An 18,830-nucleotide genomic window follows, 5' to 3' on the forward strand; every position below is an offset into this window, starting at 1 on the left:
TTTAAAAGCTGTGAACCATTATGCCTTCAAAGACACTGATGTCTAATTAACTGATGCAGTTGGAGGCCATTGCTTGGTGCATGGATGTGGTAGCTGTATATGCTCCAAACATGAATGAAGATCAGTTTGCAACCATTTTGAAGCAGTTTCTATTTCTTGGAGATTTTGAGGTCTGTGCCTTTTGCAAAAGTTTCTTGTTCGAGATTTATTTGTCTCCTTAATACTTCCCCATTGCATGAAGTAAGGTTTTTGGTTATATGATGAACTCTAGAATAAATGTCTTATGTAATTAATTTTTACCATCTAGCAATAGAAGACTTTCGTATCTCATATGTTTTCTTATTTAATCTAAAATTTAGTTTGATATAACTATTATCAGATGCATGCATGTCCCCTCACACATGTTTGTAAGCTGAACTTGTAATTTGTGGCAAATAAAGATCAATGAAATCTGTCAACTCTAGAGGGGCAGGAAACTTAATAAGATAATATGGTCGCTGGTTGTACCGTCAAATCTACAGTGGTTTTTGTGGGTTTGATCTTCATTAAAAAACTGAAAGTAGAGATTAAACAGCTCACTTACAGGGTTAATAATCATGAGAAATAAAGAAAGATAACGTGTTAGTGTACTGAACTTGAAGTGACAAGTAATGTAAGGAGAATCTTCATTAAAAAACTGAAAGTAGAGCTTAAACAGCTCACTTACAGGGTTAATAATTATGAGAAATAAAGAAAGATAATGTGTTAGTGTACTGAAGTGACAAGTAATGTAAGGAGAACTAAGTCATGTCAAGTATGATTATCAAATCCTTATCTTAGGAGATAATTCCCTAAAATCTAGGGATGATCCTAAAAAGTAGGAGACTAGATCTGTCAACCCCAAACTGAGACCCTGTGAATCCCCTTTGTTCTAAATTGCTCCCCGTTGATATTGTCATCAGAATTCACAATTGAACTCAAATTCTTCCCAATCTTCACTAGTGTTTTAAGTGGGAATAATATTTGGTAGGTAAATTAGAGTCACACCCACATCTGAATGAATCTCAATGAGCGCTTAATGTGATCCAAATTAGAATACTCTTGCATAAAAACGTTGTTTTCTTGGACCGCTGGAAATGTAATAGCACTGCCATATGTGGTATGTGTGTTCCAAATGCACATCCTCTTAGATTTATCTATAGAGAATAGGCCATGAATAGACATGTCTCTTCATAGAACATGTCTATTCATTAATCAGATAATTAATATAATAACAAATTTAACTATATATATATATATATATGTTTTTCTCATATAAAAATAACCTTATATTTCAAATATAAAGAGCACATATATAATAAGTTTGTCCGACTGAAGCTATCAAACATCAACACTTCCTTTTAGCTTAGAAAGATAACCACATAATAATAAATATTATTTCAATGTAATATTACAAATAACTATTTGAAAGATATCTCATTTTAAATCTTAGAAAATTTCCACCTTTTGATGTCGCATTTGATATCATGAGTATTGGTCTTCCAGAATATCAAAACATGATATTCACCAAGTACTCAAAATGTTTTGATATCACATCAGATATCAAGAGTATTGGTCTCCTAGAATATCAATGATGTTCGCCAAGTAGTCAAAAGGTTTTGATATTACATCAGAGATCAAGAGTATTGGTCTCCCAAAATATCAATGATATTCGCCAAGTCTCAAAATAAGTTTTGATACCACATCTGATATCAAGAGTATTGGCCTCCCAGAACATCAATGATATTCACCAAATACTGAAAATAAGGTGCGATATCACATATGATATCAAGAGTATTGGCCTCGTAGAATATCAATAATATTCACCAAATATTGTTTGAGTAATGGCCTTTCAGAATTTGAGATACAAGACATTTACCATATGTAAGATCGTCACCTTACAGTAACTTATACACAAACAAGTGACATCATTTGGAAGTCGTCACTTCCTCATTATGTACACAGGGGTTAGGCCTATTAAAATCATAGTCACTCATAAGGAGTTTTGAACTCCTTTTGCATATTTATCATCTGAACTCTTCAACAAAAGCTGTCTATGATGAAGTGCCATACTTCCTTTGAATTTGATACGATCAAGATCTTCAAAGATCAACTCAAACATATCCTCTATCCACTCCTTTAGACAAATGTGTCAGACTCCCTCTGAATATCAATCCTCTGAGTTCCTTTACCTTTAAAGAAGTGTCAAATTCCCTTTGAATTTGATAACAATCCTCCCTTTTCCTACAATAACATTCTCGAAGGAAAAGATCAAGGCAGATAACTCTCACAGCATGTATTGAAAATAAAAATAAGAGAGAGAGACTATAATAATACTAAATATAAGATTTTTCCAATAAAATGTAGATAATTATAAATATTGAACATATATGCATATTTTTCAATATAATAGATATGTATATATGTCACCTTCTATATGCATACCTTAATCTATATTTTCAACATATTGTTTTATTAATGTCACATATAAAAATCTAAAGTGATCAATTGTACTTATATTCATAAGAAATAAGCAATTAATACTAACCTCTGAGACCATGTTAAGTTTTATTAGAGTTGCCATTGTTGTAACTTGTAATAGCACTTGTAGATTTCTGTATTTTGGTCCTCTTCCAAGCTCTAGTTTGGTCCTTTCATTCAATGAAAGAAACCACTTAATTATTTGATGTGCATACAAGTGTTATGCAATTTATCATTGCTTATCACAATAGCGATGTTTCCTCACATTCATCAATTATTATTGCCGTCTACACATGTCATTATCACCACATCATCTTAACTCAAATAAGCAACACAAACTTTTGATTGTTCAAGTTGACAATAAGACATCTGAATTTGATTGTTTGGACGTGTCCACAACCGTGCACGAACTATCTTCATAATAAATTTAATTAATTTGGCAAATGTGTTCTTCCTATCAAGTCAATTCTTTGTTGTTGCGTATCAAAAATATAATGCCTTCATCTCCTACTTGGAGATGTCTAATAATCATGGATTTCTTCTATTAGTTCGCCAAGGTAGTCACTTTTAATGTAGGTATAGTAGAAGACCATTGTTTGCAAATGCCGCCCCTTCGAGAGACCCAATTGATATTGGAAGCATAGAGCAAGCTTATGACCCAACGCATGACTATTATGGTCGTCTATAGCTTAAATCGACCGATAACGATATCCATAGGCTCCTCCTTTTAGTAGATCATAAATATGATGGAAGATCTATAAACTCTAATGCCCAGTTTGTCGCTCTCTCCAATGCTAAGATTCTCCTTTGCAGAGCAGCCCTTCCGTCATCAGATTTAGAGCCACACTACAGAGAGAATGAACAAGAAATGCTCGTTTCCTTGTTAGAGAGAATCGAAAATTCCAAGCTTCATTTGGGCTCTGCAAAGGCATTCAATGGCCCCGGTTTGGGTCCACATTGTGAGAAAATGTCATCATAGGAATGCTTCGTGTCATTTGGTTTCTCCTCGGTTCTTCCCGCCAATATATCTTCTGCGTTGATGGCATCCACATGCTTGCCTATGACCGACCTTAATACCCTTCACTTTAGATTGGCAGTGTGTGCAATGTCATCAGTATACGTGTCGATCTTTTCTACGTGTTCATACTTCCTTCTCAATAGTGTGTATGTTACTTACCAAGCATGTGACTTGATTCAAATTGTCTTTCCCAGTCAGAGTGAAATGGGCCGTCTTTTCATTCAACCAACTTGGTGTTATTGGCAACTCTGCATTGATGTTCGCAAATGACTTTCTTGCAAATCGAGGTAACCATTTTTTTTGTTTCTTATTTTCCCCTTCGATTCTTTAAACTAGTGAATGTTACAAATCGCTGCTATTTGAAGGGAAAATATTGTGTTATAAACATTGATTATATTATATGTTTTCTTGAGGATTTTTATTCAACCATTTTCTTACATTTGCAATATGGCTTTGATACCATATTGTTTTCTCAGACCACTGCAAATGTAGTAGCACTACCATATTGTATTATGTGTGTTCCAAATGCAACATCCTCTTAGATTTATATATAGCGAATAGGCCATGAATAGACATGTCCCTTCAGAGTACATGTAAACAGGTTCCTTCTGAGGACATGTCTGTTCATTAACCAGATAATTAATATAATAACAAATTTAATTATATATATATATGTATAAGTTTTTCTCATATAACAATAATCTTATATCTCAAATATAAAGAGCACATATATAATAGGTTATCCGACTGAAGCTATCAAACATCAAGAAAAAAGACCCACCCTTTTCTATGTCTAGGTATCTCAAATGTTAACTGCAGATTGTGAATCTTTCTAGGGAAGACAACCAAGAAAAGCCCTTTAGGTAAGTCCTACAATATTGAACATTTGCCTCCCAATTCTCCTGTAGGGCATATCGAATCCTCAAAAGATTGAATAGTAGGTAAAGGCCAACAAATCTGCAAAGTATTCCTTTCTTCTTGAGGACTACTTTTTTTGTTTTAACATGACTCTAATGTACGAATTGTAATCACCACCACCAACTCCCTTTGTGTTTTGAACATGTAATTGAAGTCTTCCTTTGGTTAAACTTTGACGAACTAGTCATTTTGATCAGTAACAAATGCACTTAGTGTAATTAAAAAGGCTATGTGGCTCGTGCAAATGTTTCATATTTCTGAGTTTTTCTTATTAAATTGGATACTGCATTGTTTAGACTAAATATAGTTAGTCTGCATTTTTATAGTTTTCACATTAAAGGTTTTCAAATTTGATTTCTGGTTCATTATTCTTTTGGTCTCAGTCTTACTTTCCAGAGGGTGAAATTTTTGGAGAAATCGAATGTAATTCATTACAGCTTCTTGGCTTCTGTACTCAAGCAAATGAAGAAGTTTTGGCACGTGTGGTTCTTCTCGGCATTTCTGTGAGTATAATTACTATAATATGGCTGCCTTCAAAACTTATGAAATAGTCCTTGTTATGGGGCTTCTTCTACTTTAATCCAATTTCACTTTGGTCTTTTGTAGGATATGTACCCTCTTACCATGGGTGATGCTTTATCCATCATTGAAAGTCTTGTTTGGAGGGCAGCTGCATTTGAAACTTTACTCAGGGGTTTGCATGCTAAAAGCAATCAGGTCGTTATAAAAAATTTCAGCATTTGGTGTTCTATTTCAAAGGCTGCTTGTCTATTTTCATGATCTTTTCTCTTCAAGAGTCAGATACTGATGGAGCTTTATGGAATTTGTTGTTTGTCTTCCATATGTAAGATGTTATTAGAGTTACTAAATACCTCTTTTGTATGGCAGCTTCCTTCAGCTATAATAAAGCTGACTTCATTCAGCTTACTGGGTGTTCCGCAACAATCGCTCCCTTGCCTTGTAGTATGATACAGTGCATTGTTTTATGTCTAGTCACAATATTCTTAGAACAACATGAGATTTTCAAAAATATTGGCTTGCAATTTACTTTATGTTTTTTATTTATCACGTCAGCTTTAGCAAAGTTCTTTTGTTGATAGAAAGATTACACTGTGCAGTTATGATGATGTATTATTCATTTTGTCTGTTTTGTTCTGACGTGCCTATTTTTCCAGTATAAAGACAAGTATTGGCGAGCATGTCTTGTGTTACTCTTACTTGCCGTGTACAATCCTTTAACAATTGGGCTATATGTTTGGGAGCACAATTCTACTGTCAGACAAATGATGCAGATGGTCCTAACAGGCAGCCAAAAGTTCTTTTCTTTTGAGTAAGAGAACATTCTTCACTAACACTATGATTAGGTTATTTTCCCAGACTAGCACATTTTATACAGTTCTCATTGATGGTCATATACAGTTCGAAGTATCATCTTTCATACTTGGCTACAGAAGGAAATCTTATAGTGGACAACTCAATATTAGTGAAAGGAAAATTGTTCATTAGAAGTAATTCATACTTGTTACATCACTGCTGAAGCTTAGATAAATAAAATAAAGTGGACTTGTTTTGTCTACAACAACAGAAATGTGATTTTATATCTTTTCATCATTGTTCATTTCTCAATCATCTGACTAGCAGTATTTGAACCAGAAGCAGTTATCATGTCATAGTACTAGGGAAGTGAGTAGATGACAAAATAGTGGTGTGAGGTCAAAACTGTACGATAGGTATTGCAAAAGCAACATATGATGGTGAATTACATGAACAAGAAACAAAAGAAAAAGGCAAAGGCAACTAGATCATGAAATCAGTGTTTAAAAATGTGGATTGAGAAGAACTCATGCAATTAAAGATGTAAGGGTAGTAAAGTGTTTAAACTGTGCAACTAGCTAAGCATCTAATTAGTGGTTTTCTGGCTAGCAACTAACATGAAGTCATGTAATAACAAGGTATGATAAGAAAAGATTGTTGAATTGTGTGAAGCAAGTGTATCATGGTGATGGCAAGTAGTGTATTGCATGACCAGGGTAAAAACACCATCAAAGTAGATGAGATTGTGTGAATTGTAGGAGAAAAGATGGTACAAACAATGAATCATACAACCCGCAGTATTAAGGTTATGGTCAAAGTTAAAATGGACTATTCAAACATTTATGACTACTAGCTAATACGAATGGTTAGGATTGTCAAGGGACAAATTTGAGAGGGTTCATGCTTGGTGAAATAAGACACAATGGAATTTTTTTGATAGACATTTTCTACTATGTCCCAACTAGATTGAATGTTTTATTGTGAGACACTTTAACTTTGTCAATTCATTGCTTTGGTGTAGTGTTATCTTTTAGTGGGTGAGTCTATTGAGAACACCAATCATTGCCAAAGGGTTGGTATTTAGGTTTCTAGTATTCATTAGATGAATCTGTTTATTTCAGAGTAAAGAATTGGATTAGAATTTGAGGCCATTCTTGTCGAAAATCTCCTGTTGTTATCATGGTTATTTGTAGCAATTGTTATTTTCCGTATGTTATATTTTTAAGTCACGAGGGGAGCTTGTTTTAGGCTACTTCGTTTTATTATTTGTTTATATTGGTTTCGTTTAAAATTGTAATCTTTGATTGGTTTGTGCAGCTTTTAGTGATTGAATTTTAGAACATTGATTTTGGGGGATGATCAATAATTATTATAAAAGCCATAAATCTTTATTTTTAATATTTAAAACCTTGTAAATAAGTGTTTTGGTCACTAGATGTTTGTAATAATGATGATGGATTCTACAATGTGCCTTTTTTAGGATGACAAACAATTGTACAGGGTTGGCCTATTATTGGAGTTCTTGTAGGCCAGTAGAGTGTGTAGGGGACTCATACATGGCGCAGAGAGCCAGACACGACCTTTTGAGGTAGTTGGAGCAGTTGATGATGGTTATCTAAAATTTAGGAGGGATCCCTACTTTTAGGGATTGATTAGGAGTTGTCCAAAAGGTATTCAAAGGCCATTGGGGACATCTAGAGATGTTTGTTGCATTTCCTACCATTTAGAAGGTACTTTTTTTCGGAGGAGCTCTTAGTTCACTAACATACATCCCAAAGATACACATAGTTTAGGAGAGTCAGTTGGACCAAATTTCAGATTGATAGGCCTAGTCTCCTACTTTTTGGGAGCATCCCTAGGTTTTAAGGGAAGATTGCCAGTTGGCTCGGACAGTCCAGGCATCATCCATAGTCAGGTGGTTTAAGTCAGTTTCTGGTGTAGGAGCACTAGTACAAGATGGCCACCTTGATTCCAATGGAAAGATTTATAAATGTCTTTGAGTTCATAAGTCAAACATGACTATTTTTGATGTATTAAAGGCCATTGAAGCCATACTAGTTCATGATTAGTAGTTTGTGATCAAAAGGTCAAATGATGTCATATTTGGAAATATTGTCAGTTGGCTCATGATAGGGTCTTAGGTTAGGATAGGAGTTAACTTTGTCTTTTGCCTTCATAAGGTCTTATGAGACCATATATTTGTAATGGGGGTAGTCAACATCCTTGATAGAAGAAAACCAAAAATATAAAAGGTGTCAAGTTGACAACATCATAATAATCATGTTTTTAAGGCATATCAACGACCAAATTGGTTTTCCATGGGTTGTTAGCAAGTTGGTGTCGGTTAAGTCCGAGGAGAACAAGTTTACATATCTTTCTAAATGCTCAAAAATACGGATTTGGTTTATTGATGAAGAGTAATATTAATAAAAGTTGGGATTTTTGTAGTACTCCCTAGTTCAGTAAGTACCATAATTACGGGACTCTATGAGTTCGAGCAGGACTTTGCGAGCCCAAGCTAGAGTCTAGCTTTCCGAGGGAAATGGCCTCTGGACTCAGATTCAGATGAGTCTTGGAAGAGTCCATTTGGACCCGAGCTCAAGACTCTTGCCGGTGGGTGCAGCCAAAAGGAGACAAAATAAAATAAAATAAAAGGTTGAGTAACTTTTTTTTGTTTTGTATAATATCCATTTCACCTAAAAAGGTCATTCCACACTATGCTAATGCTTGTGATAGAGAGGAAAGAGTTAGAAAAGAGTATTGGGGTTTTGAGAGAGAAATTAGCAAACTGGTCGGCTCTCCCATATCGATTGTTGATGGTTTGTGCAACTTTGTAGCTTGCATTTAAGCATTGAGAGGAGCTTAAGGAAGCATTTGGAGGAGGCTTTTATAAACTTACTTACATTTCCATTGCTTGTGCAACTTTTAAAAGGTAAGCAACAAGTTGCATTTCTTTGTGTTGTTTTGTAAATTGTTTTACATTCATAAATAGATTGAAGTATCACCTAGCACATATACCTATGTGTGATGCTAAAAATTGCAAAGAAGTAACCTAGGATGTTAGGCGAGACTTGCAAGCTCTTCTAAAGGAAAAAATGGAGAAAAAGAAATTGAAAAAGAAGCAACAAGAAGAAATGACACAAATAGCTCAACATGGCTCTTCTAGTTTTCGCTCTCCATTATCCCCTACTCCACCTACTACTTGCTACTGCTTCTATGAGTGTGACCATTGGGCCTCACATTTGTAAGCAAAGATCGACACTCCATTCCATCTTTGTTCCACGCACGGCTCCAGGTACACAAACATTGCTTGAGAGCATGGGTTAGAACAAGGAGAAGCATGATAATGCAAAATTGGCACTTGGAAAGTTCCTCATCTACAACAACATTTCATTCAATGCAACAAGGTACTTATTTATTTAATTTATATCTTACTTTTGTTGCTTTCAAGTTTCAAGAGACATTAATATGCTTATTTTGTTTATTTTAATTTGTTTTCAAAATTAATAGTAATATTATAATATACTAATTTGAAAAAATTATTTAATTTGTTTTGGGTCCCCTTATTGGCAAATTGCAATCGATGTTGTTACTATTTGTGGTCCGGGGTTCAAAGCCCCTAGTGTTGATAAGTTAGGAGGTACTATTTTGACCCAAAGTGTGGTTGATGTAGAAGGTGCAATCAAGGAGCAGCATAAGGTGTGGAAGACGAAGGGTTGCACCATCATGACTGATGGTTGGACTGATAGGAGTAGAACACTCAACTTTCTTGTCTCCTCATCAAGTAATTGTAGACATTAAAAATTTAGAAGTAGAAGTTGTACTTAAAAATTTAGAATCTTGATTAAGTGATTAAGTTTATAAATTATGAATTTATGATTGATCATTGATCACTATACTAATTTTTTTTTTCTTTAGGTGCCACGGTTTTTATGAAATCAATTGATGCCTCAAGAAAAACAAAGAATGCTGAATATCTTTATGAGGTAATGGATGAAGTGATAAAGGACGTGGGTGAGGAGAATGTGGTGTAGATAGTTACAGATAATGCAGCAAATTATGTTGCTAAATGAAAGCTTCTTATGGAGAGACACCTTCACTTATTTTGGACCCCTTATGCTGCTCATTACATTGACTTGATGTTAGAGGATCTTGGTAAACTCTCTTGGATAAAAATAATTATAAAGTAAGGAAGGAGTGTATGCAAATTCATATATAATCATACATGGGTCTTCAACCTCATGAGAAAATACACATAACAAACGGAGTTGTCTCGTTTAGGGGTCACTAGATTTGCAACCAATTTTCAAACATTGCAATCCTTGCTTGATTCAAAGGGAGCTTGAGACACATGTTTGTAAGTGAGGAGTGGATCACATCATCATATGCAAAGAGCACTGCAGGGACTGATACAACTGATCACATTTTTTATGAGGCTTCCTTTTGGACACCGATTGTTGAGATTGTGAAGATAATTTTCCTTTTTGTCCTCATTTCAACTTTTTTATTTATGAAACTATGTTATAAATTATTGTTCATTTTTTAAAGAAAAACTTAAAGCTGATTGTCTCTCTTTCAACTTTCATAATGAATGCAGTTCATAAAGTTGCTTGTTCTCCTACGAATTGTTGATGGAGAGAAGCTCTTAATGGGCTACATTTATCAGGGCATGGATAGGGTGAAGGAGGCCATTCACTCTTTTTTTTGCAAGGAAACAAGATAGGTATGGGCCTATATGGGATGTCATTGATAGATGTTGGCACAATCTACTTCACAGGCCTATATATGCAACAATCTACTTTTTTAATTCAGCATACTAATTCAGCCCACATTGCAAGGCTGATGATGAGGTGTGGAGTGGCCTTTATGATGTTATAGAGAGAATGTGACCTGATTCAAGAGTTGGAACAATTGGAGTCTGTGAGATTGAGTTGTTTAAGAAAGCTCAAGGGGACTTATTTGCACAGGAGTTGTGCAAGAAAAATAGAAAAAAATTGATGCTTGGTAAAAATTTATGATTCTACATCCTAATTTTTAATTCTATTACCATTCTAATTTGATAAAGTCGAAGTTAAATTGATTTAAATTTTTCTAGTTTTAGATGCATGGTTGGAGATGTTTGGCATTAAGGTGCCAAATTTATAGAGGCTTGTGATTTTCAACTTGAGCCAGCCATCTAGTGCATCAGGATGTGAACATAATTGGAGTCTATTCGAGCATATACACTCGAAGAGGCGCTATAGGTTGGTAGTACAAAAATTGAATGATCTTGTCTTTGTTCACTACAACCTTCACCTTTGCCATAGACAAATCCTGGGCATCGATACGTCACCGATTGTATTAGAGAATGTTGATCCATTTGCAGAGTGGAACACAGAGATTGCTGATCCTATCTTCAGTGATGAAGATGTGGAGTGGGTTGATTATGGATTGGGAGGCTAAGGTAGTAGCAATGGCAGTCGAGGAGGCTAGAGTGTAAGGAGATAGAGTGCAGGATCTTGAGGCTAGGAGCTATGGATCCGAGTCTGATGATGAGGATTATGTAAGTGAGGGTGAGGATGAGGATGAGGTTTAGCCTCAGACAGAGGGAGAGAGGATGGCTCTACAATCTTCCATGACTTAGCTTAGGCGTACTCATAGGAGGACATAGGCTACTATGAGCCTTAGTCTTCTAGTGTTCTACATTCTAGTTTTTTATTTTGATATATGTTTTGAACTTTTGGTACCATAGATTTTGTAATCCAAGAATATTGTAGACATCTGACACTGTAGTGACACTTATGTTTATTACTTTATATTGTGTTATTCAGTTTTTCTCCTTCAAAAATTTTCTTTTATACTCATGTGATCTATGCAAAATTGTGTATGTGTATTAAGTAGCTTCTATTTATTTCAATTGTTGTGTATTTGATGTTAATTGACTAATAGATGCATGAAAAAAATCTTAAAATCTTTAAAAATCTTTGAATTTCATGGGTTTTTCAATTTTCCGAGTCCTTCCCAAGTCCAATTGCCAAGTTCAAGTCCAAGTCGGATTTTGACTTTCCGAGTCAGAGGCGAGCCCGTGTCCCATAACACTGCTCTAGCCTATGCAGAGACCAGAACTTCACGAACTCTAGCTACCATGTTTGCTAAGTATGCCTTTACATCTTCATTAGGTGTGTCCTTAGGTGGCTCTATGGCTGGCTCCTCTTGTACTACCTGTACTATAGTTGCCTCCATCTCTCTTGTATGACATACTCCCTTCGCTGCACAACTACTACAGTAGGTGTCGGTACCTCTCCTCCTTTGATACCATCCAACTCCATAACCTTTGAGGGAGGTGCCTCTCTCATAGGTGACTAGATAGAAGGACCTTGTGAGACTGGTGATCTGGAACCATTGCATCAAGTAGGTATTCGTACGCCCCACCACTAGACATCTTTGCCTAGGTGTCACTCTTGTAGAACTCTCTTCTATTGGCTCAACCACACCCATAGAACTATCCCTCATTGGCTTATCCAACAACACATCTATTGTCACCATAGCATCCAACCCTACCACCTCTAATCTGACTTTTGGCTCATGAAGTTTACTGCCCTCTATCTTAGGAATCTCCATAATCTTGACCTCCTTGGCAACAACTCTAGGCAGTAAAGACTAAGACTTTGTGACTCCCACTCCCACGGGAACCACAACTACTATTGTCTAAGTTGACTCAGATACCACGATGGGGGCTCCCTCTGTCATCACTACAATTGAAGTTATGTCAATGGATGCTCTAAATTGTCCTAAAGTAGTGATAGGAGTGGTGCTGGTAGTGAGGATCAAATGTGTTGTCATAGGCAAGAGAGGTCGTGCAAAAATATTAGAAGCTTAGTAACTACCTCTACCTCTTCCTCTCCACCAACCTGAGTGTCACCCCCCTCCTTTGTGGCACTCTCATTGCTTGATGTGGCCTCACATCCACTATCTCTATGTCTATGGTCGGATCCTGAGTCAACCTCTTGTCTAGACCAGTTCTATCAAGCCACCTTCTGTCCTCCAGGTGTGTCTAAGTGATGCCACCGCACGATAGGAGGCTTGCCTGGTGCCAAGTGTCCTAGTTTGACCTCGAGAATGTCCATGGAAATCTAAATGTACTGTCTTAAAATAGGCCAATAGCGTAATGTGGCATGTAAAAAGTTAGTGTTTGTAATTCGTATATGCATTTAGAAAGTAATCCTGCCCAATCATACACCCTACCACCCATTAAGTTGTTCATAATTGCAAGCTGTGGAAACAAAATATCTGAATCATAGCTTGATCCTGTGAGCTTGTCTTGACCACATCCATGATGCATCGTCAGTGGCCTTCTTCGAGGAAGGAAATCTTCACCCCTCTGCTTTTTGAAGACTTCCTGAGAGAATCTTTTTCAGCCTGCGAAAAGTTGTCCCTACATACAAGTCGTATGTAATAGTCTTTTGCCTACGGACTCATTTTCTTCGGCTTTAGATCAATCTTGTGCTCCTTTTCAGGTATGTCAAACACCCTTGTGAATTCTTGAGCTATGAATGAAATCTCTACATCACAATCCAAGAAGGAGATGGTGTAGATTTTCGAGTATTTGTCATATGTCTCGATCATTACATGCAGGGGGGCTTCGAAGTCAATACAAAAAATGGGCATTTGAATGTCTTGTTGCACCTATGCTCTCCTCAAAGTTTCTTTGATAGGATCATTCTCTAGCATCTCATGCCACCACTTCATGTACTGTAACCCATTCAAACCTTCAAATGGTATGGTTTGCGATGTCATGTAATCCTTAGAAGAAATTGCAGGTATCATTGCTATTTTCAGTCTTACTTTCTTCTTTCTAGTATCAATACATCCTACAACTTGAACTCTAAAAGGTAGAACTTATTCTTTTTCATGCTTCTACTTGAACCTAAGCCATCTCCTTGTAATTTAATTTTCCAATTATGCTTTCCTGCAGATTCCATAACAATTTTCTTGTTGTTTGTGTGAGAAGAAACAATTAGGGCACAACGTTGAACTGTACAGCTTCTATGCCTTCAGCCACTAGGATTTTATAGCCTTCTTAAGCTGAATCCTTGGCAACGACAGCAAATGTTTACTATCATAGGTAAACTGGTTTTAACACATGCTACAGAAGTAATGAAAACGCATAACATAGAGTAAATGCAATAAGCTATTCTGGAAACCACACTACTCATTCCATTAATATAAATCTCAAGTATATGATATGACAATACATCCAAGTGTAACACTAGACAAGAGATGATATCTTTATTGTTCATCAGAAGCATGCAAAATAGTGCTTGAAGGGTTGCAACTCAACTGTCCCAACATAACGCCTTCATTAACTAATAACCTCCTAACCTATAATTAATTATTTTCTAAAGATAAACATTTTTCTTGACAAAACTGCTCTCCAAAGTGAACCCTAGGGCCAGGACTAGGCACATTAGGCCACCATTTCCTTACAATCCTCACTCTTCTCAATTACCATTTGTAAAACCACCTTGGACAAGATTACAAACACTTATCACCTGCACTAAATCCTTGTTTTAACATACCAAAGGCTTGGATCTTGGAGATTGTTGATAGAAAAGTCTATACCCTTTCTTGAGGTATGACCCTCAAATGAGCTCGTGTAACATGGAAACAACCTCAAAGTGGGGGACTTGTGCTCTGAGGTTGAATCTCTGGAGAATGCCGGCTTCCTTACAATCAGGTTGCACCTAAACTACAACTTTTCAGGAAAAGGGAGAAGTAGATGTTGGAAATTAAATTGTTGAAAGGGAAAGGTGATGCACCAGATTGAAATGTGGTTACAATCTCTGCCTACAAATGTGCAACACATGAATGAGATACCCAAATACACAGATCTCAACTCTGTTCTATTTCCTGAGAATTCACCTGTAGGTTTGGAATTGATTAAATGCTGAAAGGAAAGATATTTTCACAATACAACAATTATCAATAGATTAAACAAAACATATAACTCTAAGAAGTAGGAAAGAAACATTCAAAACAAGGCAAAATACATGCACAAATCATGAATGACAAGAAGAGGTAAAATCAAGATTTTCATTAATGGAAGGCCAAAGGAATACAGTTGCAGAGCATAAGGCTACTACAAAAATACAACAGAGAAGAACCCTTCGGAAATATTTACAACTGCCTTTTAAAGAGTCCAGGCATAACTCTGATTTTAACTATGGAGTTCAAATCCCAACCAAGGTGGAGTTGAGTTGTAGAGGAAGCAATAACTGAATATCAGAATGAGATTTGATCATGAAGTGCAATCTGATGCTGGAATTGATAGGAAAAGAAAAGAATGATGCACCCTATTGTAAGAGGTCAAATCCCCAAAGATTTGATCATTTCATGCATTAAAGAGGCATGGAGTGCAATGACAAGACCCAAGAAGTCGCTCAGCATTGAAGAACAGGCCTTGATAGCATGTCATGGCTATAAGAAATTGATTTGCACTGCTAGAGAAAAAATGTGGGGAGGAATAACACGATGTGTTATTTGCCTGCAAAATGCAGGGTTGACCATGGGGGGGGGGAATCTGGTTTTCCCAAAAACAAATGTTGGTTGTCAATGAAGATCTTCTGTTTGAAATTAGCTACCCAAATGTTGCAAGAATCTCCCCCAATGACAGATTAAGTCATCACCGTTGATCAAAGATTTTTCTTTTGAATGTAATGTTCTGTTATCCGGTTAACCTTTTAGGAATTGGTTTGCTTGTGTGTAATCCTGGCGAAAGCTTGAATCAAGCTTCAAACAAGCATGCATTGGGTCAAAATAGCCGTCCAGAATAGCTGGGATGGGATGAACGGTTGAGCAATAGTGATGTACGAATTGCTTGGGGGTTGTATGGTAGCTACTTGGGGGCTGTATGGTAGCTTCTTGGAGGTTGTACAGTAGTGTGTGTGTGGGCCATGCGTGTTTGAGGGAAACAAATTGGTGTCCATATGGTAGAATCAAAGATGTACGGATATGGCTGTATGGGGTGATGTGGCAGTTGTGCAGTGAGGGTGAGGAATAGCCATATGATGTAATAGAGCAAGGGTTGTACGATGATATGAGGGAAGCCGTATGGTTGGGGAGTTGTCCAGGCCATACAATATGTACAGTTAAGCCATGAGATATGCAGGGTCCGCATGGTGGGAGCAAAGCAAGTTACGAACTAGTTGCTAGAACATATATTTGCCAAAAAAATTAGTGCCAGTGCAAATGGTATAGTCCAATTCCAAATATATATATATATATGAATCCATAATAAAGATGGTATGCGAATTTGCCAGATCCGAGCAAGTAATGCAGAACAGAATAGGGTGAGGGATAAATCCCACTGAAACCGAAATAGCCAAGTAGGGAAGGTCTTTCACTTCCGAAATGGCGAACAATACAAAACTCCAATAGGAATTCGCAGTACAAATTAATAATCAAATTGCATACCTACTACTACTTACATGCCATGCTTAAATATCCTTTAGGGAAACTTCACGATGGTTTACAAAGATGGCCGACGACCAAACCTATGGAAACAATTAAATAAAAATGGGTTCAAGATATACTAAATCAATCGGCCCATTAACACAGGTTTGATTAAATATTTATTTAATGACGGGAACATTACAGTCCTCCCATCCCAAAATTTGCTTGTACTTAGCAAATGCAAATCCGATTCTTGGAAACCTTTTGTAATCAGCTTCTTCAGTTTCAAGTCAAGTACCAAGTAGATCTTATTGCCGTGGTAAATGATATCATCAATAACTTTGTATCTTTCATCATTTATGTAGCCATCCATCAACTAACATGCAAAATGTTTTTTGGAGTACTCGACCAATAGATGGGCCCACCAATTATCCAAGGTATGAAGGAAGGTGTTGATGGTTATGTTTTCACTTGCAGCTTTTGGGATCCTATAATGTTTTAAAATACCTACATCTTCGATTGTGACTTCCCTCGGTCCTTTATTTGACATTCCTCTTAGCAACACCTTCTTGCCAATCGTCTCAAATGAAAGTCCATCCTCTTGAAACGTTGGGTATATTGGTCAAGGGTTTCCATCCACTGGATACCCAATATGACATCAGTATCAACCAAATCTATGACAAAGAAATCATTTGTCAAGTTATAGTTTCAGATCCCCCATGCTCTACTGCATGCAATCCCTTACTAGTGACCAAAGATGAATTGATGAAATTGAGTGTGGCACACTATCAATCATGACTATGACTCGTTTCCCATGAAGTGTGCCATAAACCCTGAAGATACTACTTCTAGCCATTGTAGTGAGGGTAGCAATAGAACCCCATTTTTATATCAGGGCATTTATTCTCTCATACTGGTTAATTTTTTCTCTAGTCACTATAGTTACTTGTCCTTCGTCGTCTTTAGGAAACACCTCAATGTAATGAATCTTTCCCTTCCCAAGGCAGCGATGACCTGGTACGCATTGTTCCTTGCACATGAAACAAAGCTTTTTCCTCCAGAGCTCTTGTTGAGAGTCTTCATCCAATGGAGGTTTTTCTGAATTGGCTCGTTGTTTTTGTCTTCTTGTGGGGACGGTGTTGGCGTAGCTACGTAAGTTTTGGAGGAAGATGCGGCCATGTCATGCACCTTCTTAATAGGTTCATTGAGTGCACACGGGTTGAACCCTTTGAGCCAACCTCTTAAAGGCTCTTTTAGCCCATCCACGAATAACACGATTTGACGTCTTTCAAAGATGTTTGTGACTAGTACTAACAGCCTTTGAAACTCAGTGATGTAATTGTCTACCATAACTATTTGCTTTAGCTGAGCTAGATCTTTGAAGTTTAGTTCAGGATCCTTCCCATCGAACCGGTGAATGAGTCTCTTAGTGAATTTGACATAACAAATTACTTGGTTGTGGCCGAGAGTGACCAATCCATGGTGCCACCACTCTTGTGCCACTCCTTCCAGATAGAGTGCTGCAAACTTGATTGCTTTCTCTTCGGGCATCGAGTTGAGTTGGAAATAGGTGTTTGCCTCTAGAACCCATGCTTGCGTGGTAATGGCTCAAGATCCATCAAATGGTGATAAGTTTACCTTTACGATCTTTCTTCTGAGATCATCATTGAAATAATTGTGATTTCCCTCACCTAAATATCTCATTCTTAGATCAACATAGTCTCTGTAAGATATATCATCTTCCATATTCGCATTCCTCCAATCTTCTCGAAGTTTTTCTTACATTTCCTGAAAGGTGGGCTCTCTTTCTTTGCGTGGCGCTTCCATCCTTGGAAGGAAGATTGGTATCAAGGGTCAAGAGCGAGAGGGTTGAAAATTTGTCTTCCTGAAATAGAGTCGTTACTATGCCCATTTTGTTCTCTTGTTGTCTTTCCCTTAGCCAATTTTTATAGTGTTTCTTGCATAAGCCTTTGGGTTTCATTGATTTGCATTTGGTTTCTGCTGATGTCTTTTAAAAGATTCATGACTTCTGTCATAGGATCTTGAGGATCTGCCATTCTACCAACAAGGTTATTTCGCCTTCTCCTTTGGGCATAAACTTGCATTCACTTCCATAGGATGGCAAAATCACCAGCTTTGATACCACTATAATTTTTTGTTATCCGATTAACCTTTGAGGAATTGGTTTGCCTGTGTGTGAGCTTGGTGAACGCTAGAATCAAGCTTCAAACAGGTGTGCACTGGGTCACAATAGCTGTATAGAATAGTCTGGATGGGATGCACGGTTGAGTAAGAGTAATGTACGGATTGCTTGGGGGCTGTACGATAGCTTCTTGGAGGTTGTATAGTAGTGTGTGTGTGGGTTGTATGTGTTTGAGGGAAACAGACTGGTGTCCATATGGTGGAATCAAAGATGTACAGATATAACCGTACGGGGTGATGGGGGCAGTTGTGTGGTGAGGGTGAGGAATAGCCATACATTGTAATAGAGCAAGGGTTGTATGGTGAGATGAGGGAAGCCGTACGGTTGGGGAGTTGTCCAGGCCGTATAGAATGTACAGTTAAAGCCACGAGATATGCAAGGTTCGCATGGTGGGAGCAGAGCAAGTTACGAACTAGTTGCTAGAACATATATTCGTCAAACAAATTA

At 37.0% G+C, this 18,830-nt stretch overlaps 1 protein-coding gene across 1 annotated transcript in view; it reads left to right on the forward strand.

Moving 5' to 3' along the window:
- The window catches only part of LOC149556229 (uncharacterized), a 294,057-nt gene that overhangs the window by 155,211 nt on the left and 120,016 nt on the right, over positions 1-18,830 (forward strand). The window contains exons 14-18 of the mRNA XM_089830364.1: positions 60-170; positions 4,819-4,938; positions 5,042-5,152; positions 5,324-5,398; positions 5,611-5,765. Of these exons, the coding sequence (XP_089686490.1) occupies positions 60-170; positions 4,819-4,938; positions 5,042-5,152; positions 5,324-5,398; positions 5,611-5,765 (572 nt within the window). The remainder of the gene's footprint in view (positions 1-59; positions 171-4,818; positions 4,939-5,041; positions 5,153-5,323; positions 5,399-5,610; positions 5,766-18,830) is intronic.

This window comes from Cupressus sempervirens, chromosome 5 (assembly GCF_028749045.1).
Source record: "Cupressus sempervirens isolate cs-2001-9-10 chromosome 5, ASM2874904v1, whole genome shotgun sequence".
NCBI classification, from domain to species: Eukaryota; Viridiplantae; Streptophyta; class Pinopsida; order Cupressales; family Cupressaceae; genus Cupressus; species Cupressus sempervirens.